Here is a 17,410-nt window from a genome sequence, read left to right as displayed (position 1 = left end):
GACATTCCTGAGAGTTGTTGTAAGGAGAAGAGCAATGGGGGAGAGAGCTCTGTACATAGGCTCAATAAGAAACATGTGAGTCTGATTACACTAAGAGGAATTGTAGCCAGATTTGTCAAAGCAGCAGAATAGGGATGAGGGAAAGACAGACAGACACACACACACACACACACACACACACACACACACACACACACACACACACACACACACACACACACACACACAGTGCCTTCAGAAAGTATTCGCACCCTTTGATTTTTTTTGTTTTTTTGTTACATTTTGTTACAGACGGAATTTAAAATGGGTTAAATTCTGAGCTTTTATCGTCACTGGCCTAAACACAATACCCCATAATGCCAAAGTGGAATTATGTTTTAAGAAATGTTTTGAAATTGATTAAACATAAAAAGCTGAAATGCCTTAAGTCAAAACCCCTTTGTTATGTCAAACTTAAATAAGTTCAGGAGTAAAAATTTGCATAAAGTCATATAATAAGTTGCATGGACTCATCACTCTGTGTGTAATAATAGTGTTTAACATGATTTTTTGAATGACTACCTCATCTCTGTACCCCACCCACACAATTATCTGTAAGGTGCCAGAGTTGAGCAGTGCATTTCAAACACAGATTTAGCCATAAAGACCAGGGAGTTTTTCCAATACCTCACAAAGAAGGGCACCTATTGGTAGATGGGTAAAAAGAAAAAGCAGACATTGAATATCGCTTTGAGCTTGGTGAAGTGTGTATCAATGCACCCAGTCACTACAAAGATACCAGGCGTCCTTCCTAACTCAGTTGCTGGAGAGGAAGGAAACCGCTCAGGGATTTCACCATGAGGCCAATGATGACTATAAAACAGTTACAGAATTTAATGGCTGTGCTAAGAGAGAACTGAGGATGGATCAACAACATTGTAGTTACTCCACAATACTAACCTAACTGACAGAGGGAAAAGAAGGAAGCCTGTACAGAATAAAAAATATTCCAAAACATGCATCTTGTTTGAAACAAGGCACTAAAGTAATACTGCAAAAAAATGTGGCAAAGCAACTAACTTTTTGTCCTGAATACAAAGTGTTATGTTTGGGGAAAATCCAATACAACACATCCATATTTCCAAGCATAGTGGTGGCTGCATCATGTCATGGGTATGCTTATAATTGATAAGGACTGGGGAGGTTTTCAGGATAAAAAAGAAACGGAATCAAGCTAAGCACAGACAAAATCCTATGGTTCAGTCTGCTTTCCACCACACTGGGAGATTAATTCACCTCTCAGCAGAGGCCAAATCTATACTGGAGTTGCTTACCAAGTAGACAGTGACTGTTCTGAGTGACATTTTTTGTTGTTGTTTTTTTTGTTGTTGAATTTTACCCCGTTTTTGTCCCCTATTTCATGGTATCCAATTGTTTAATAGCTACTATCTTGTCTCGTTGCTACAACTCCCGTACGGGCTCGGGAGAGACGAAGGTTGAAAGTCATGCGTCCTCCGATACACAACTCAACCAAGCATCCAACCCGGAAGCCAGCCGTACCAATGTGTCGGAGGAAACACAGTGCACCTGGCAACCTTAGTTAGTGCGCACTGTGCCCGCCACAAGAGTCGCTGGTGCACGATGAGACAAGGATATCCCTACCGGCCAACCCCTCCCTAACCCGGACGACGCTAGGCCAATTGTGCGTCGCCTCACGGACAGAGCCTGGGCGAGAACCCAGAGTCTCTGGTGGTACAGCTGGCGCTGCAGTACAGCGCCCTTAACCACTGCACCACCCGGGAGGCCCTGAGTTACAGTTTTGACTTAAATCTGCTTGAAAATCTATGGCAAGACTTGAAAATGGTTGTCTAGCAATGATCAACAATCAACTTGACAGAGCTTGAAGAATAAAAAAATGTTAATGGTCAAATGTTGCACAATCGAGGTGCTCAAAGCTCTTAGAGACTTTTACCCAGAAAGACTCACAGCTGCAATCTCTGCCAAAGGTGATCTGACATGTATTGACTAAGGGGTGTGAATCCTAATGTAAATGAGATATTTCTGTATTTCATTTTCAATAGATTTGCCGAAATATCTATAAACACGTTTTTACTTTGTTATTATGGGGTATTGTGTGTAGATGGGTGAAATGTATATTTTTGTAATCCATTCAGGCTGTAACACAACAAAATGTGGAATAAGTCAGGAGGTGGGAATTGTTTCTGAAGGCACTGTACACACATATGCACAGATGCACACCAACCCACATCACACACACACTCCGTGGTTCCCATCGTGTGTCCTTTGCCCTCCTCTTCTTTACTCCTAACCCTTACCATGAGAGTGCTACTTTTATTTTTAGAGGGTTTTGCTTTTAGTCAAGTCAATATTAAATGATTCATCCGGAAACTTCGTTTGATGTCTAAAAGGATGAGACACGTTATTACTTTAACTGGAGGGCTGTTAGTAATGCTCTCTATCCTCCTCACCATGGCTACATGCTAATCACAGCTAGCAAGTGTGGCATTGGGGGAAGGGGAACATTGGTAAAATGCTAGCGTGGCATGGTGGAACATTGGTCAATTATAGAGTGGCTAACATATTAACAAAGAGATAACAAGCATTAGCGTGCAGAATTGGCCAGTTGTGAAAATTGTGAACTTGGCAAGGATATCCAATCTGCAGGTGGAGTAGGCCTACGGATACACACAATAAGATGATTGCAAATCTGCAGCTTGTGAGAAGAAAGGAGAATATGAGTATCTAAACGACGTGGGGTTATTCTGTTATTAATATATTGACATTTCTATACTCTATAAAACTAAAGCTTCTCCCTTCATAGTAGGCTAGTGTGTGAAATATGGTATGGGGTGTCAGTATATGAAATTATATCAAGAAACAAGTGTTCAATGTTTTATATGTGCATGACTCTCATCGAGACTGTGTGGGCGGGCGGGCGGGCGGGCGACGGGCGGGCGGGCGTGCATGCGTACGTGTGTGTGTGTGCGCGAACCCAAACACTGCTGTGCCATCCAGGTCTGGAGAATGCAATCTGGAAACATGTTATTGTTTTAGCTCTGTACTCTCACTACCTTACCCAATTGCATTCTCTTAAATGCAGGCTTAATCTTAGTGTTTTGGTGTTTATTACACCACAGTAGGTTTTTGAATATATGTAGTTAATCCCCTCTTTGTAAGGGATGTATGAATTGTCTGAATTTCACAGCCAAATATACTATACATTTGAGAAGTTATCAGTGTTGCTAAACATAGATCATTGGTGATTGTCTGACAAATGATAGCAATAGATGCCTTGCCTTTATAAAGTCATTATAATAGGGGTGGAATGTTGTTGGAATACTGTGTGTTTTGATTGACATATGGTTGGCATTCTTAACCCCTGACCTCTGTGTGTTGTTTCAGGGACACCTCTGGCCAGGGGCGATTCTGCACCATCTTCCGCTCTTACTCCAGAGGAGCGCAGGTATGTGTGTTTGTGTGTGTGATTGAGTTAGATTCTTTCTTCAGTACACTGTTTGATAATGGGTTACACATTATTGTTTCACAATTCCAAAACAAATAACATGTTTACAGCAGGGGAATGTTTCTCTTGGCTGCTGCTGCACACTCTATAGTAAACCCTAATGTCCCTAACACCTTACATGGTTCTGTGGAAACCTCACCCCAAAAAAAACAGATTTCATCTCTGAGGAAAGGAATAGCCTTGAGCATTTCAACATAAAGAACACAGTAGCCCATTTGAGAATGTTTTAGAATCAGCACATACAACCTGTAAATACTATGCTGTCGACCTCCACATGCACAAGTCTTACTGGCTGTGCTAATATTATAGAATGGGTGCGTGCAAGTACATGTTTTCACATCCATCTGTATATCAGCACCATCACTACTGACCCCAGCACCCTTTCCTGTGGAAACAGTACAGTATGGGTGGATGGGGGTGCACCTATCTAAACAGGGACAGTGGATGGGCTTGTGCACTGTTCAAAATAAAAACTTTAATGGTACATCAATGTTAGTGGATCCAGTATGTAGGAAATCTATTTAGTTCAACCACAATGGCGCCGGAAGAAATGGCAGCAGTTTTACGGGTGCCCAACCAATTGTGCTATTATGTGTTTTTTTCGCTATATTTGTAAATTATTTTGTACATAATGTTCCTGCAACCGTATCTTATGGCAGAAAAGAGCTTCTGGATTTCAGGACAGCGATCACTCACCTCGGATTAGACAAAGATTTTTTCAACAACAAGCAAGACTCACATGATATTCTCCAAACACCCTGCAGGGCCGACATCCCAGTTATTCGCAAGAGGAAGCGACGCAGGTACAGAGGACAACGAGCCGGATGCCTCATCAGGACCCGCAGAAGGCGAGTAGGAAAGATGCCGTTACCGTCAATATTACTCGCCAACGTGCAATCATTGGACAATGAATTAGACGAGGTACGATCACAAATATCCTACCAACGGGACATCAAAAACTGTAATATGCTATGTTTCACAGAATCGTGGCTGAATGACGACATGGATATTCAGCTAGCGGGATATACGCTGCACCGGCAGGATAGAACAGCACACTCTGGTAAGACGAGGGGGGACGGTCTGTGCATATTTGTAAACAACAGCTGGTGCACGATGTCTAAGGAAGTGTCTAGATTTTGCTCGTCTGAAGTAGAGTATATTGTGATAAATTGCAGGCCACACTACTTGCCTAGAGAGTTCTCAGCTATACTTTTATTTACCACCACAGACAGATGCTGGCACTAAGACCGCAATCAGTCAGCTGTATAAAGAAATAAGCAAACAGGAAACCACTCACCCAGAGGTGGTGCTCCTAGTGGCCAGAGACTTTAATGCAGGGAAACTTAAATCAGTTCTACCAAATCTATATCAACATGTTAAATGTGCAACCAGAGGGGGAAAAATTCTAGATCACGTGTACTCCACACACAGAGACGCGTACAAATGAAGCAGATGCTAAACTACAGGACTGTTTTGCTATCACAGACTGGAACATGTTCCGGGATTCTTCCGATGACATTGAGGAATACACCACATCAGTCACTGGCTTTATCAATAAGTGCATCGAGGACGTCGTCCACACAGTGACTGTACGTACATACCCCAACCAGAAGCCATGGATTACAGGCAACATTCGCACTGAGCTAAAGGGTAGAGCTGCTGCTTTCAAGGTGCGGGACTCTAACCCGGAAGCTTACAAGAAATCCCGCTATGCCCTGTGACGAACCATCAAACAGGCAAAGCGTCAATACAGGGCTAAGATTGAATCATACTACACCCACTCCGACGCTCGTCGGATGTGGCAGGGCTTGCAAACTATTACAGACTACAAAGGGAAGCACAGCCGCGAGCTGCCCAGTGACACGACACTAGCAGACGAGCTAAATCGCTTCTATGCTCGCTTCGAGGCAAGCAACCCTGACGCATGCATGAGAGCATCAGCTGTTCAGGATCGACTGTGTGATCACGCTCTCCGTAGCCGACGTGAGTAAGACCTTTAAACGGGTCAACATACAGAAGGCTACGGGGCCAGACGGATTACCAAGTGTGCTCCGGGCATGTGCTGACCAACTGGCAGGTGTCTTCACTGACATTTTCGACATGTCCCTGATTGAGGCTGTAATACCAACATGTTTCAAGCAGACCACCATAGTCCCTGTGCCCAAGAATACGAAGGCAACCTGCCTAAATGACTACAGACCCGTAGCACTCAGGTCCGTAGCCATGAAGTGCTTTGAAAGGCTGGTCATGGCTCACATCAACACCATTATCCCAGAAACCCTAGACCCACTCCAATATGCATACCGCCCAAACAGATCCACAGATGATGCAATCTCTATTGCACTCCACACTGCCCTTTCACACCTGGACAAAAGGAACACCTATGTGAGAATGCTATTCATTGACTACAGCTCAGCGTTCAACACCATAGTACCCTCAAAGCTCATCACTAAGCTAAGGAACCTGGGACTAAACACCTCACTCTGCAACTGGATCCTGGACTTCCTGATGGGCCGCCCCCAGGTGGTGAGGGTAGGTAGCAACACATCTGCCACGCTGATCCTCAACACTGGAGCTCCCCAGGAGTGCGTGCTCAGTCCCCTCCTGTACTCCCTGTTCAACCACGACTGCATGGCCAGGCACGACTCCAACACCATCATTAAGTTTGCAGAGGACACAACAGTGGTAGGCCTGATCACCGACAATGACGAGACAGCCTATAGGGAGGAGGTCAGAGACCTGGTCGAGTGGTGCCAGAATAACAACCTATCCCTCAATGTAACCAAGACTAATGAGATGATTGTGGCCTACAGGAAAAGGAGGACCGAGCACGCCCCCATTCTCATCGACGGGGCTGTAGTGGAGCAGGTTGAGAGCTTCAAGTTCCTTGGTGTCCACATCAACAACAAACTAGAATGGTCCAAACACACCAAGACAGTCGTGAAGAGGGCACGACAAAGCCTATTCCCCCTCTGGAAACTAAAAAGATTTGGCATGGGTCCTCAGAAGGTTCTACAGCTGCAACATTGAGAGCATCCTGACCGGTTGCATCACTGCCTGGTACGGCAATTGCTCGGCCTCCGACTGCAAGGCACTTCAGAGGGTAGTGCGTATGGCCCAGTACATCACTGAGGCAAAGCTGCCTGCCATTCAGGACCTCTAAACCAGGCGGTGTCAGAGGAAGGCACAAAAAATTGTCAAAGACCCCAGCCACCCCAGTCATAGACTGTTCTCTCTACTACCACATAGCAAGCGGTACAGGAGTGCCAAATCTCAACAGTTTTTACCTCCAAGCCATTAGACTCCTGAACAGGTAACTAAATGGTTACCCAGACTATTTGCATTGTGTGCCCCCCCATCCCCTCTTTTACGCTGCTGCTACTCTCTGTTTATCTTATATGCATAGTCACTTTAACTATACATTCATGTACATACTATCTCAATTGTCCCGACCAACCAATGCTCCCGCACATTGGCTAACTGGGCTATCTGCATTCTGTCCCACCACCTGCCAACCCTGCTTTTTACACTGCTGCTTATATGCATAGTCACTTTAACCATACCTACATGTACATACTAAATAAGCCTGACTAACCGGCGTCTGTATGTAGCCTTGCTACGGTTATTTTCAAATGTCGTTTTACTGTTGTTTTATTTCTTTACACACACACACACACACACACACACACACACATACCTTTTTTTGTACTATTGGTTAGAGCCTGTAAGTAAGCATTTCACTGTAAGGTCTACACTTGTTGTATTCGGCGCACGTGACAAATAAACTATGATTTGATTTGATTTATCCCTGATAGGGTGCTACTCAACCCTACTTGCTTTACCGAATCCCAAACCACAGCTGATCAGCTACTGAGAATTCTCTCCTACTAGGCAATGAATAAAAATGACTTGGTGAATAAAGTTCTTATTTTTATGATTGTTACTCATCGGCACATTACTGAGCGCAGACTGGGTGTGACCATTGTGACAATGACACCACCACCATAGCGAGGCAGCAGGCTGTGCTTCTTGAACACTGTCCAGTTCAACTGTGTGTGTGTGTGTGTGTGTGTGTGTGTGTGTGTGTGTGTGTGTGTGTGTGTGTGTGTGTGTGTGTGTGTGTGTGTGTGTGTGTGTGTGTGTGTGTGTGTGTGTGTGTGTGTGTATGTGTGGAGTCAGGTCAGGATAAAACATCTCCTCATTGGTTTTTATGAGCATATACCTACGTGGTTGATTGAAAGATGAACTGAGGTCCACACTCCAGTCCAGTTGGTGGTGATAATGCACCTTAAAGTTGGTTGCCAACCGCCATATAAAGTTTTATCTGTGGATTAATTGTCGGAGTAGATGACCTTGTACATTTCAGGTAAAATAACAACCCAATGTTTATATCCCAGGACAAATTAGCTAGCAACAACAAGCTAGCTAGCTAAATTGCCATAAATGTTTAATGCTTTTCAACCTGTCTCCAAATTAATATAATTGGTTCAGAGATTGTTTTGATATTTCAACTTGGGTGTCTGGTCTGGGTGGACAAAATCAACTTGGGTGTCTGGTCTGGGTGGACAAAATCAACTTGGGTGTCTGGTCTGGGTGGACAAAATCAACTTGGGTGTCTGGTCTGGGTGGACAAAATCAACTTGGGTGTCTGGTCTGGGTGGACAAAATCAACTTGGGTGTCTGGTCTGGGTGGACAAAATCAACTTACGGGCAATGACGTATGCGGACACATGCACGGTCTGGTAAACATGTAACAGTTCTATGGAATGCAAACTGATGGAGAGTTAGCTTGAATCCTCAGTGTTAGCAACTGGCGCCACCAGTGACAGTAAAACTTAATAGTAGTTGGCAGTTGGACAGACTACTCCAGCTAATTGTATTTATACAGGAATGTGCTATTCCCATGAGACTTTCTATAGTTTACACTGTACCCAATTAACTGAACAGTCTGCTTCATTGTCTCTGGTCTCCTGTACAGTAGCCTACTGTACACAATATCACATATTTTACTGTGCATCTCCACTTAGAGAGTGTGTGTTTGTGTTTAAAGGCCCACTTTTTTTCAACTGAAAGATGATGCCCAGAGCTTACCAATGATGTTGCACAATTCAAGTCAATAAGTCATACTTTTAGGCAAAGTATTATATATTTGTGGGAAATCTAAAATTGGGACATTTTTTTCTGTGGCAATGCCGTGCGTTTCCCATATGATATGACATGCTAATACTTTTCAGTCTACGTTCATTTTCAGAGCTGGGTTTTATTTAATTGTTACCACCCACCAGCATGGCATTGTTAATAATCAGAAACACCTGCAAAGCAATTTATGTCTGTAATAAAGCCTTTTTGTGGGGAAAAACTCAATCTGATTTTCTGGGCCAGGCTCCCAGTGGGTGGGCCTTGCTCCCAAGTGGGTGGGCTATGCCACCATTGGCTGCGCCACTGCCCAGTCATGGGAAATCCATAGATTAGAGCCTAATGTACCTTGTAGCCTTACTTGCTTACTTACAAGTAAGGCTTACTTGTAGCCTTACTTGCTCAAAAAATAAAGGGAACACTAAAATAACACATCCTAGATCTGAATGAATGAAATATTCTTATTAAATACTTTTTTCTTTACATAGTTGAATGTGCTGACAACAAAATCACACAAAAAATTATCAATGGAAATCAAATTTATCAACCCATGGAGGTCTGGATTTGGAGTCACACTCAAAATGAAAGTGGAAAACCACACTACAGGCTGATCCAACTTTGATGTAATGTCCTTAAAACAAGTCAAAATTAGGCTCAGTAGTGTGTGTGGCCTCCACGTGCCTGTATGACCTCCCTACAACGCCTGGTTGAGGTGGAGGATGGTCTCCTGAGGGATCTCCTCCCAGACCTGGACTAAAGCATCCACCAACTCCTGGACAGTCTGTGGTGCAACGTGGCATTGGTGGATGGAGCAAGACATGATGTCCCAGATGTGCTCAATTGGATTCAGGTCTGGGGAATGGGCGGGCCAGTCCATAGCATCAATGCCTTCCTCTTGCAGGAACTGCTGACACACTCCAGCCACATAAGGTCTAGCATTGTCTTTCATTAGGAGGAACCCAGGGCCAACCGCACCAGCAGATGGTCTCACAAGGGGTCTGAGGATCTTATCTCGGTACCTAATGGCAGTCAGGCTACTTCTGGCGAGCACATGGAGGGCTGTGCGGCCCCCCAAAGAAATGCCACCCCACACCATGACTGACCCACTGCCAAACCGGTCATGCTGGAGGATGTTGCAGGCAGCAGAACGTTCTCCACGGCGTCTCCAGACTGTCACGTCTGTCACATGTGCTCAGTGTGAACCTGCTTTCATCTGTGAAGAGCACAGGGCGCCAATGGCGAATTTGCCAATCTTGGTGTTCTCTGGCAAATGCCAAACACCCTGCACGGTGTTGGGCTGTAAGAACAACCCCCACCTGTGAACGTCGGGCCCTCATACCATCCTCAAGGAGTCTGTTTCTGACCATTTGAGCAGACACATGCACATTTGTGGCCTGCTGGAGGTCATTTTGCAGGGCTCTGGCAGTGCTCCTCCTGCTCCTCCTTGCACAAAGGCGGAGGTAGCGGTCCTGCTGCTGGGCTGTTGCCCTCCTACGGCCTCCTCCACGTCTCCTGATGTACTGGCCTGTCTCCTGGTAGCGCCTCCATGCTCTGGACACTACGCTGATAGACACAGCAAACCTTCTTGCCACAGCTCGCAGTGATGTGCCATCCTGGATGAGCTGCACTACCCAAGCCACTTGTGTGGGTTGTAGACTCTGTCTCATGCTACCACTAGAGTGAAAGCACCGCCAGCATTCAAAAGTGACCAAAACATCAGCCAGGAAGTATAGTAACTGAGAAGTGGTCTGGTCACCACCTGCAGAACCACTCCTTTATTGGGGGTGTCTTGCTAATTGCCTATAATTTCCACCTGTTGTCTATTCCATTTGCACAACAGCATGTGACATTTATTGTCAATCAGTGTTGCTTCCTAAGTAGACAGTTTGATTTCACAGAAGTGTGATTGACTTGGAGTTACATTGTGTTGTTTAAGTGTTCCCTTAATTTTTTTGAGCAGTGTATTTATCTCAATTGACTGATTTCCTCCTATGAACTATAGTTCAGTAAAATCGTAAATTGCTGCATGTTGCGTTTATATTTTTGTCCAGTATGAATAGTATACTTGCGGGATATGATTGCATTTTGTAACCCTGCTACCCCCGTCGTCCCAAGAAGAATGATTTTGACCACTAAAGTCTTGCTTCACTGCTTTGGTTGGTGCTAAACCACAAGTGTCTATCCTATAATGAACAGGCACCCCTCAAAATAAAATTTAAGGAACTTGTTTATTTATTTTGTTGTTCTGTTGTTACTTTTGTATTGTTGTTTCGTGTCCGTAGCGCTCAGGGTGTTGTTACATGTCATTTGCGACATGAGTCATTGTAGCTTATCATTTCACTTCCCTTGTGAGAACGATGAGCACGGGTTGACTTGGCTTTGCTGTACTGCAGCCAAAGCCTGCCACCAGCCTACCTACCAAAGGTTGCATCATGTCCATTACACAATGTAGAAAAATACATCTCTTATGGAAGATGCCAAAACTTTGGAGATAACAAAAATGCAGAAGTCAAAAATACTGGTTTCCATCTGTGGTAAAGTTTTCCCTATTATGCTTATGACAAATCCAGCTCCTGGCTAATCTTTGGAATACGGTGTAGTAAAAAAAACGTACATATCCCAACTGGAAGCCATGCAACATCCGCACTGAGCTTAAAGACTAGAGCTGCCACTTTCAAGGAGCGGAACACCAACCCGGACGCTTATAAGAAATCATGCTATGCCCTCCAACAAAACAAGCAAAGCGTCAAGACTAAGATCGAATCCTACTACAAGGCAAGCAACACTGAACCATGTGTAAGAACACTAGCTGTTCCGAACGTCTGTGTAATCACATTCTTTGTAGCCGACATGAGTAAGACCTTTAAACAGGTTAACATTCACAAGGCCGCAGGGCCAGACGGATTACCAGGACGCGTACTCAGAGAATGCACTGACCGGCTGGCAATCGTCTTCACTGACATTTTCAACCTCTACCTGACCCAATTTGTAATACCTACACGCAGACCACCTTAGTCTCTGTGCCCAAGAACGCCAAGGTAACCTGTCTAAATGACTATGACCCCATAGCACTCACATCTGTAGCCATGAAATGCTTTGAAAGGCTGGTCATGGCTCACATCAACACCGTCATCCCAGACATCCTGGACCCACTCCAATTCGCATACTGTCCCAACAGATACACAGATGACACAATCTTTATTGCACTCAACACTGCCTTTTCCCACTTGGATAAAAGGAACACCTACGTGAAAATGCTGTTCATTGACTACAGCTCAGCGTTCAACACCATAATGTCCTCCAAGCTCATCACCAAGCTAAGGACCCTGGGACAAAATACCTCTCGCAACTGGATCTTGGACTTCCTGGTGGTACGCCTCCAGGTGGTACGCCTCCAGGTGGTACGCCTCCAGGTGGTACGCCTCCAGGTGGTACGCCTCCAGGTGGTACGCCTCCAGGTGGTACGGGTAGGTAGCAACACATCTGCCACGCTGATACTCAACACCGGGGCCCCTCGGGTGTGTACTTAGTCCCCTCCTGTACTCCCTGTTCACCCACGACTCTGTGGCTGCACAAGACGCCAACACCATCATTAAGTTTACCAAAGACATGACAATGGTAGGCCTGATCACCGACGACGAGGAGACAGCCTATAGGGAGGAGATCAGAGGCCTGGCAGTGTGGTGCCAGGACAACAACCTCTCCCTCAAAGTCAGCAAGACAAAGGAGCTGGTCGTGGACTACAGGAAATGGAGGACCGAGCATCTCCACATTCACATCGACGGAGTTGTAGTAGAGCAGACCGAGAGCTTCAAGTTCCTCAGTTTTCCCACCCCTCGACTTTTTCCACATTTTGTTGTGTTACAAAGTGGGATTGAAATGGATTTAATTGTCTTTTTTTTCAACAATCTACACACAATACTCTGTCAAAAATGATTGAAAATAAAACACTAATATCTTGATTAGATAAGTATTATTCAACCCCCTGAGTCAATACATGTTAGAATCACCTTTGGCAGCGATTACAGCTGTGAGTCTTTCTGGGTAAATCTCTAAGAGCTTTGCACACCTGGATTATACAATATTTGCCCATTATTATTTTTAATTCTTTCAGCTCAGCCTTTATCAAGTTTTGCCACAGATTTTCAAGCTGATTTAAGTCAAAACTGTAACTAGGCCACTCAGGAATATTCAATGTTGTCTTGGTAAGCAACTCCAGTTTATATTTGACCTTGTGTTTTAGGTTATCATCCTGCTGAAAGGTGAATTTGTCTCCCAGTGTCTGTTGGAAAGCAGACTGAACCAAGTTATCCTCTAGAATTTTGCTTGTGCTTAGCTCTATTCCGTTTCTTTTTATCCTAAAAAAACTCCCTTGCCTATGGTTGAAAATATGAAGCGTGTGTTGTGTTGTGTTGTGTTGGATTTTCCCCCAAACACTGTATTCAGGACATAAAGTTAATTTCTTAGCAATGTTTTAGCAGTTTTACTTTAGTGCCTTTTTGCAAACAGGATGCGTGTTTTGGAATATGTTTATTCTGTACAGGCTTCCTTATTTTTACTCTGTCATTTAGGTTAGTATTGTGGGTTAACTACAATATTATTGATCCATCCTCAGCTTCCTCCTATCACAGCCATTAAACTCAGTGACTGTTTTAAAGTCACCATTGGCTTCAAATAAAATCTAATTTATTTATATAGGCCTTTGTACATCAGCTGATATCTCAAAGTGCTGTACAGAAACCCAGCCTAAAACCCCAAACAGCAAGCAATGCAGGTGTAGAAGCTTCATGGTGAAATCCCTGAGCAGTTTCCTTCCTCTACGGCAACTGAGTTAGGAAGGACACCTGTATCTTTGTAGTGACTGGGTGTATTGAAACACCATCAAAAGTGTAATTAATAACTTCACAATGCTTAATGGGATAGTCAATGTCTGTTTTTTTTTGTTTTTTTTTACGCATCTACCAATAGGTGCCCTTCTTTACGAGGCATTGGAAAACCTCCCTGGTCTTTCTGGTTGAATCTGTGTTTGAAATTCACTGCTCGACCGAGGGGCCTTACAGATAATTGAATGTGTGGGGTACAGAGATGATGTAGACATTCAAAAATCATGTTAAACACTATTATTGCAACTTATTATTTGACTTGTTAAGCACATTTTTAGTTGTGAACTTATTAGGTTTGCCATAACAAAGGGGCTGAATACTTATTGACTCAGCGTTTCATTTTTAATGAATTTGCCGGCATTTATAAAAGTATAATTCCACTTTGACATTATGGGGTATTGTGTGTAGGCCAGTGACACACACTCTCAATGTAATCCATTCTAATTTCAGGCTGTAACACAACAAAATGTGGAAAAAGTCAAGGGGTGTGAATACTTTCTGAAGGCACTGTATCATGGTCCGGCAAGTGGTACCGAGGTATCAAGTCTGGAACCAACAGGACCCTGAACAGCTTCTACCCCCAAGCCATAAGACTGATAAATAGTTAGTCAAATAATTAACCAAATAGCTACCCTGCATTGACCCTTTTTGCACTAACTTTGACTCTTCACATACACTGCTGCTACTGTTCATTATCTGTCACTTTATTCCTAGTTATATCTTCCTCAATTACCTCATACCACTGCACATCGACTCAGTACTGGTACCCCTTGAATATAGCCAAGTTATTGTTACTCATTGTGTATCTATTGTTATTTTTATTATTATGTGTTTTACTATTCTATTATTTCTCTATTTTCTTTCTACTCTGTATTTTTGGGGAGGGCCAATAAGTAAGTATTTCACTGTTAGTCTACACCTGTTGTTTATGAAGCATGTGATGAATAACATTTTTGATTTGATCTCTCAGGGTGTGATCTTGGTCTATGACATCACCAACCGATGGTCGTTTGATGGTATTGACAGATGGATTAAGGAGATAGATGAGGTAAGAGACATCGATCATTCACTCTCTCTCAGAAACAGTAAATCTCAAATGTGTCCCAAATTGCACCCTATTCCATATTCCCCAAAGGGCTCTGGTCAAAAGTAGTGCACTATAAAGGGAATAGGGTGCCATTTGGGATGGCACCACATGGTAAATTGCAGTCTACATCACTGAATCGCTCCTATTGCTCTATGATGTAAGACACGTTGCTCAATTTCTGCTTGTGATAATGACTAAACCTTCTCCAACCCACATCTCTGGCCTTTGCTCCAAAACAACTCACACACTCATTAACTAGCCACACAGAGTTAGACTTTCAAGATAGCCCATGTTATGGGAATAATATTATTCACCTTCAATTAAAAATAAAATATGCTCAACGATTGATTCTTGACATCCTTTTTGCCACCTTGGGACCTTCTATTACCACTCCATTATTTGACTTATTACAGGGAAGAACACAATGTAACACATACGCATATACACACCCTTATTATGTACTAACAGAATCTGTACCTCACTACTTTCTGTTTCCCTTCCTGTCTACCCAGCATGCACCGGGAGTGCCTAAGATCCTGGTGGGGAACCGGTTACACCTGGCCTACAAACGCCAGGTGACCACAGAGCAGGCCCAGGTGTACGCCGAGAGGTTAGGGGTCACCTTCTTTGAGGTCAGCCCGCTGTGCAACTTTAATATCACAGAGTCCTTCACAGAGCTGGCCAGGATAGTCTTAATGAGGCATGGCATGGAGAGACTCTGGAGGCCTATCAAAGGTGAGGCAGCGTAAACTGAGCCTAGAGCAGCTAGTTCTTACTCTCTCTCATTGTTTTACACAATGGTGCCCTCTCGTGGTGTAATATTTATATTTGTGAAATATTAAATATTCTGTCTCTCTCACCCCCCACCACCACCTTCTCTCTCTCTCTTAGTTTTGAGTCTTCAGGACCTGTGCTGTCGTTCCATCGTGTCCTGCACCCCTGTCCACCTTGTTGACAAGCTTCCTCTCCCCCTTGCTCTCAAGTCCCACCTCAAGTCTTTCTCCATGGCCAACGGCCTCAATGCCCGCATGATGCACGGACGGTCCTACTCCGTCACCACCACTGCTGCCAACACCACCCACATCGCCACCAAGAGGACCGGATGCCAGCTGCTGAAAAAGAAAAAACTCTTCCGTCCTCCACCGCTCAGCCCGGCGGCCGAACAGAGCTGCACTGGCAAGAGCTGCAAGATCTCCTAGCAACCAGTTGAAACAGGAAGAGGAAGTCCTTGGGGAAGAAGGTTGTTATCACATGAACAGGAAGTTGTTGTTGATCACTAGTGCAGCCAAAGATGGTGGATAAATGAAGATGAACACCGAGGCTGTTTACCATTTTAAAAAATGGTCACAGTTCCGGTCTGCTTAAGGGGTGGCTCTCCCATAGGCACCAATGTATTAGCAGCTGGGTCTGGTCTACTTAGTTCATTGACTGTATATGAGCGAGTGAGATGTCTTCCTTCCTCTTCCGTCTCTGGTGCAGCCATAGACTTAGATAGACATTGCGTCATTATTTCTGTCCCATTATAATAATTTGGTAGGTGCTTACAAGTGTGTATTAATACACATGTGAATTACAAATGTTATTTTTTGCATATCCCAATGCTCCCCGAGACACCCACAGATAGTAGGGTCATGGCCAGGGTCTGCCGTTATCAACAAGAACCCTGGAGCAATTAGGCTTATGTGCTTTGCTCAAGGGCACATTGACAGATTTTTCACGTTGTCGGTTTATGGATTAGAACTAGCAACCTTTCAGTTACTGGACCAATGCACTAACCGCTAAGCCACCTGCCCTATAGGAAGTCCCACCTAGTTGAATACTTCCAAATACTGAAAGTCCTCAATGGCGCTGCCCATGCTAAAACAAGCTTTTGGGCACTAGAGTCTTCTATCTACGTCTATGGGTGCAGCTCGTCTAGGTTCACCAAGAGCCAGCCACATGAGCTTAGAGGGAGTATTCAACGAGAGGTGAATTTAGCATTCAGTGCATTCAACTAAGGTAGATAAACAACCACATATCACATCAATGGAAAAAGTTTTTTTTTTGTTACAGTTACTGAGAATGTTGTTGTAGTGAAGGCGTATACTTGCAAATATATTTTGTATTTTAGTTTGATACATTGGTCTTTAGAGTATCTTGTATTTAGAACAATAAACATTTGATGTATCTTTTGCCCATCTCTGATTGTGCATAATATGTTTCCAGAAAAACGATGAACATATGTACTGTGTAAAAATATAGTACTAAATAGTACTATTGTGTACAATATTTGTGGATGATCTGTGGTCCTCTTTGCACTGTTTTCTCACCCACTGCGATCAATGACACAAAGCATTCAAATTAGTTTTAATCCTGTAGTCTAATTTCACAATGAAAGAAATGTTACTGGACTGGTCTTATAAATGGTATACTACACACCTCTGCCTTTAAAAACATACTGGACAAAGCCTTTTTAAGATCTAGCTACTTGTTTTACACATACTTTTTACAGCAAAATACTATTTCTGCCGAAGTCATCTGGAACTTCAAGTCTGCAATTCTATGGAGAAACCATTTGTGTAGTGAATTTGTATGATATGTACAGTTATGACAATGTTGTTTGATACAATGTATTTTTTCTGTTATTTGGGTTTGTATTCATTTCCAAATGTACAGTGACAGAGATTATACTATTTCAGATAGTGACACCAACACCAAAGACTGAGGACGTTACTGAACGAACAAGGGTTTTGTACAGTAAATATCACCACACGGATTTACAATAAACTTCACGAACAGGAA

General features: G+C 43.6%; 1 protein-coding gene across 1 annotated transcript in view; it reads left to right on the top strand.

Moving 5' to 3' along the window:
• Positions 1-17,410, top strand: part of rab40b (RAB40B, member RAS oncogene family) — a 54,169-nt gene extending 36,759 nt beyond the window's left edge. The window contains exons 3-6 of the mRNA XM_021581030.2: positions 3,403-3,463; positions 14,513-14,590; positions 15,142-15,364; positions 15,521-17,410. Of these exons, the coding sequence (XP_021436705.1) occupies positions 3,403-3,463; positions 14,513-14,590; positions 15,142-15,364; positions 15,521-15,828 (670 nt within the window). The 3' untranslated portion in view covers positions 15,829-17,410. The remainder of the gene's footprint in view (positions 1-3,402; positions 3,464-14,512; positions 14,591-15,141; positions 15,365-15,520) is intronic.

This window comes from Oncorhynchus mykiss, chromosome 23, assembly GCF_013265735.2.
Source record: "Oncorhynchus mykiss isolate Arlee chromosome 23, USDA_OmykA_1.1, whole genome shotgun sequence".
NCBI lineage: Eukaryota > Metazoa > Chordata > Actinopteri > Salmoniformes > Salmonidae > Oncorhynchus > Oncorhynchus mykiss.
This window is presented reverse-complemented; position numbering and strand designations above follow the sequence as displayed.